A 4,594-nucleotide genomic window follows, 5' to 3' on the forward strand; every position below is an offset into this window, starting at 1 on the left:
TATTTTCTCATACAATTAAGCATTTAAATATTGATTAGATTTAAAACAAAATGAATTTCTATAAAAACTATTGAATTTAGTTTCTAAAATTTAAGCCAAAAACACATTTTGGTGCAAATAATGAATTACATTTTATAAACTTGCCTATTTTTATTCTTTTTTTATCCAAATGCTAAATAGCATCCAATTTAACAATGTCAAGTGTATTTAGAGATAAATAAAAAAATTCAAAAAATTAATTTATACTGAAAAATATTGAGAATTGAAGAATTAAAAACAAAGTTATGAAAGGGCAATGGTAAACACACACACCCACACACGAAGTTACAACACAAGAGCGTCAACACACGCACGCCCTTCCAAAAAGTATGACTAAGTTTTTCTTCCGAACTGATAAGCGTTCAAACAATGTTTCATTGAAAGAAGAAGAAAAAGAGTTTCTAAGCATCACCCCCTTCACACTCTAACTTCAAACCAATATACGCAGTAAGTTTTCTTCTAACTCCATCTTTTAGACTTTAACTTTATGTTTCAGATATACCCCCTTTTCTTTTTTCAACTTGTTTCAATTCTTTCTGTTTCTGTTTCATTTCATTTTAATTTTTTATTTTTTTTATCTTCTGAGTATTTTAATATGATATTTTTATTCACAAATTAAACCAAAGTCGGTTTTTTAATTTTTATTTATTTATTTGTATCAGACTTGTACAATGAATATGAGATTAACCAAAAGTTCACATGGAAATCACATCATAATCTATTAACGAGGATAAGCATTTGAATTGAGACACATAGTAGGAACATAATGCAGAGATGAGGAAAAACAAATTTGAAAATTTAAATGCAATGTTTGGTAAAAATTTAATTAGTTGTTTTCTTACGTTTGTTGTTTCTTCCATTAACTCATTAGTTCTAACCTATGAAGTAGAAGTACTAACACAGACAACAAAAGACAATACTGACACATATACATCTAATAATTTGAGAAAATTAATTAATTGAATGTAATCAATGTGTCCGTGTCATGTCAGTATCGAATACTAGGGCACACCTTTGAATAGAAGTGTCGGTGCTATACAGGTTCTAACTCAATTAAAGCAAAGGTTTGCGACCAACGATGGTTAGGTCCAGGGAAAGGGGATAACCCCCGACAACACATCAAACCAAGGTTTGAATTTATGATAGGATGCAAGAGGCGTCCACATTTAATGCCTCATGGCTTGTTGAACATGATTTCCTTCGATAAGGAATTACCCACGAGTTTGAAAAACAAGGCAAATATTTGCATAAGAACAAGAAAACATATGATTAATAAATGTGTTTGGATCAGCTTATTTTGGAAAAGTAATAGATTTTTGCAACTTTATGAGAGAGGGGAACCTTGTGATGGAGCTATACAAAGCCTCAACTATGACTGGAAGCATATAATCGGTTCTCATTAAATTGAATGTCAGTGTAAAACTATTTTACACTGATAATAATTCTCCATAAAACTCATCTAAATATGTGTGGCCCTGCATTGTTTGTGTCTTTCCCTCTTTTCATGTAACCTTGTTAGGTTAGAAACTAAGGATTCATTTCCTTCTACTAGTGGATCCTACTTTGTCTTTCAACCATTGTGTGCTTATTGATGTTTCTTACATTTTGTATCAATTCTAGGAGTGAGGACTCTGCATGCTGTTTCCGACTAGAATGATGTTATCCAATTGTATGATAAGTGCCAAAGTTATATCTCTTAATTATATCAGTTCAAGAGTTTCTGAAGTTGGTCTTGCTGCATTCTTTAACAAAGCCGCATTCGGCCAGAAGCAATGCTCTTCATGCTTCTCCTTTAATTTCAGTCGACCTTGTTTGATGGTCGATTTCAAGTAAGTCAATAGCAGCTTATGCTTATAATAGTCTATCCTGCATAAAACTTATTACACAAAATGACATTAACTTAGGAATGTAGCATAGATTGAGATTCTGTAAAGAACAAACCAATATATGGAGCTTCAGATATATGTTGTGTCAATGTTCTCAAATAATGGTTATAGCAGCGCTATAGTGCTATACTGTAGCAGAATTCGAACAAATCGTTATTGATCTATGATATGCAATTTAGTATAAAGTGTTGTCAAATAGTGGCTATAGAGGAAAACTATAGCACTATAGTGTAGTAGAATTTGAACAAATCGCTACTTTTTGCGATACACATTGTCTAAACTGGATTGTGCGACACATTATTATTCTAAACTTGTCTTCATTATTATAGATAGTTGTATACTAGTGTTTCATTGGCTAGGTTTAATTAAGTAATCTAAGTGACAAGAAAGGGTTTAATTTTAGGTCTTTAAGCACCTAACAAAGATAATGATAAGATAATGTGTTTGGTTACTTAAATCTGGATAATTTTTTGTTTTGTTTTTAGACTCGATAACCTTTGCATTTCATATTGTTGAATGAGAAGAGAATATTGAGAGACATGTTGAATAACCCGTGCGTTTCAACTATACAGCACACCCAACTTGTTACATATATAACTAATTCTAGGACCTCGCAATAACTTTGTAAAAACATCTGCCAACTGATCATTAGAATTGACAAAACTAGTGATGATGTCGTCCAATTCGATCTTTTCTCTAACAAAATGACAATTTATCTCAATATATTTGGTCCTCTCATTAAAAGCAGGATTTGAGGCAGTGTGCAATGCAACTTGATTCACATATTAGTATCATTGGAATGGCCTCTTCAAATTGAAATTCTTTTAATAATTGTTTCAACTAGATGAGCTCATATGTTACTAGTGTCATGGCCGTGTATTCTGCCTCAGCGCTGGATCTTGTAACAACATTTTGTTTCTTACTTTTCCAGGATATTAAATTTCCTCTAACAAGTACACAATACCCAGAAGTAGATCGTCTATCAATGGGTGAGTCTGCCCAATCAACATCTGAGTAACCAACTATCTAAGTATGTCCTTTATCTTCATAAATGAGACATTTTCTAGGTGCACTTTTGATGTATTTAAGAATCTGGATTACAACATCCATATGTTCTTGGCAAGGAGAATTTAAGAATTGGCTTACCTAACTAACAACGAAGGAAATGTCTGGACGAGTGACTGTGAGATAATTTAATTTTCCAACCAATCTCCTATATCTTCCTAAATCTAATAGAGGCTCCCCCTGATTAGGGAAGAGTTTGACATTTGAATTCATAGGAGTATTAACTGGCTTGGCATTTAATAGACCTATTTCTTCAAGAATATCCATAGTATATTTTCTTTGTGAAATTACAAGGCCATCCTTGGATTGGGCTATCTCAATACCACAAAAATAACAGAGTTTACCAAGGTCTTTAGTCTGAAACTGATTTGAAAGAAGTTGTTTCAATTGGAGTATTCCTTATTGATCACTACCAGTTATGACAATGTCATCCACATAAACAATAAGATAGATGCACCCTTGGGCTGAGTGACAATAAAATACTGAGTGATCGGCTTTACTACGAATCATACCAAACTGTTGTACTACCAAGCTGTATTTATCAAACCAAGCTCTAGGAGACTGTTTAAGACCATAAAGGGGCCTGTGTAGCCGACAAACCATGGTGGAAGACTCCCCCTGAGCAACAAACTCTAGTGGTTGCTCCATATAAACTTTCTCTTCAAGATCACCGTGCAAAAAGTCATTTTTAATGTCAAGTTGATGGAGAGACCAATGTCGAATTGCTGCAATGGAGAAAAGCAGTCTGACAGATGCCATTTTGACAACAGGTGAGAAGGTATCGCTGTAATCCAACCCAAAAATCTGAGTATATCCCTTGGCCACCAAGCGAGCCTTAAATCGACCAATCTTACCATTAGGGCCAACCTTCACCGTACAAAGCCAACGATAACCTACTAAAGACTTCCCATGAGGTAAAGAGACCAGTTTCCAAGTACCACTGCTTTGTAGAGCACATATCCCATCAAGCATTGCTTGCCTCCACTCAAGGTGAAATAATTCTTCACTTGGAGATTTAGGAATAGAAACATAAGACAAAGAAGACAAACACGTGTAATGCAAGGGAGAAAGACGATGATAACACAAATCAATATAATGAGGAGATGAATTACGTGTTGTGCGAGTATCCTTACGAAGAGCAATGAGAGGTCATGCTCAGGTGGCAGGGCCAGATCTAGTGGTGGCGTCAAAGGAGAGTCTATAATGGGAACAAGAATAGGCACAATGGAGGGTGGGCGACGACGATGATATGTTTGTAGTGGTCATGGAGTTTGGGGGGCAAACTCGACAGGTTCAAGAGGAATAAGAGTGGACGGAATAGAGATAACTACTTGGAGGTTCGGGATTAATGTTCTGATGGAGCTCAATAGTTATATGGGTCGATTCAAAATATGGTACACACTCGAAAAAGATAACATCAGCTGATGTAACATATCGTGTAGCGTAGGAGAATAACAACGATAGCCCTTTTAGGACCAATGATATCCTAGAAAGACATACTTGAGTGATCAAGCTGACAGTTTGTCGAGACTGAAAGATAAATTATGAACAAAACACGTGGACCCAAAGACACGAGGAGGTAGTGAGTGAAGAAGGGTATAGGG

The 4,594-nt window shown here is 35.0% G+C and overlaps 1 protein-coding gene across 2 annotated transcripts in view; it reads left to right on the forward strand.

Annotated features, from left to right (window-relative positions):
• Positions 1 to 293: 293 nt before the first annotated feature.
• Positions 294 to 4,594, forward strand: part of LOC101496457 (uncharacterized protein ycf20) — a 10,362-nt gene continuing 6,061 nt past the window's right edge. For both annotated transcript variants that reach the window (XR_190067.4, XM_004506468.4), the window contains exons 1-2: positions 294 to 486; positions 1,660 to 1,868. Coding sequence is in view for 1 of the 2 variants with exons in the window: in XM_004506468.4 (XP_004506525.1) it covers positions 1,675 to 1,868 (194 nt within the window). In the remaining variant the exon portion in view is untranslated. The remainder of the gene's footprint in view (positions 487 to 1,659; positions 1,869 to 4,594) is intronic.

The sequence above is a fragment of the Cicer arietinum genome, chromosome 6 (genome assembly GCF_000331145.2).
Source record: "Cicer arietinum cultivar CDC Frontier isolate Library 1 chromosome 6, Cicar.CDCFrontier_v2.0, whole genome shotgun sequence".
NCBI lineage: Eukaryota > Viridiplantae > Streptophyta > Magnoliopsida > Fabales > Fabaceae > Cicer > Cicer arietinum.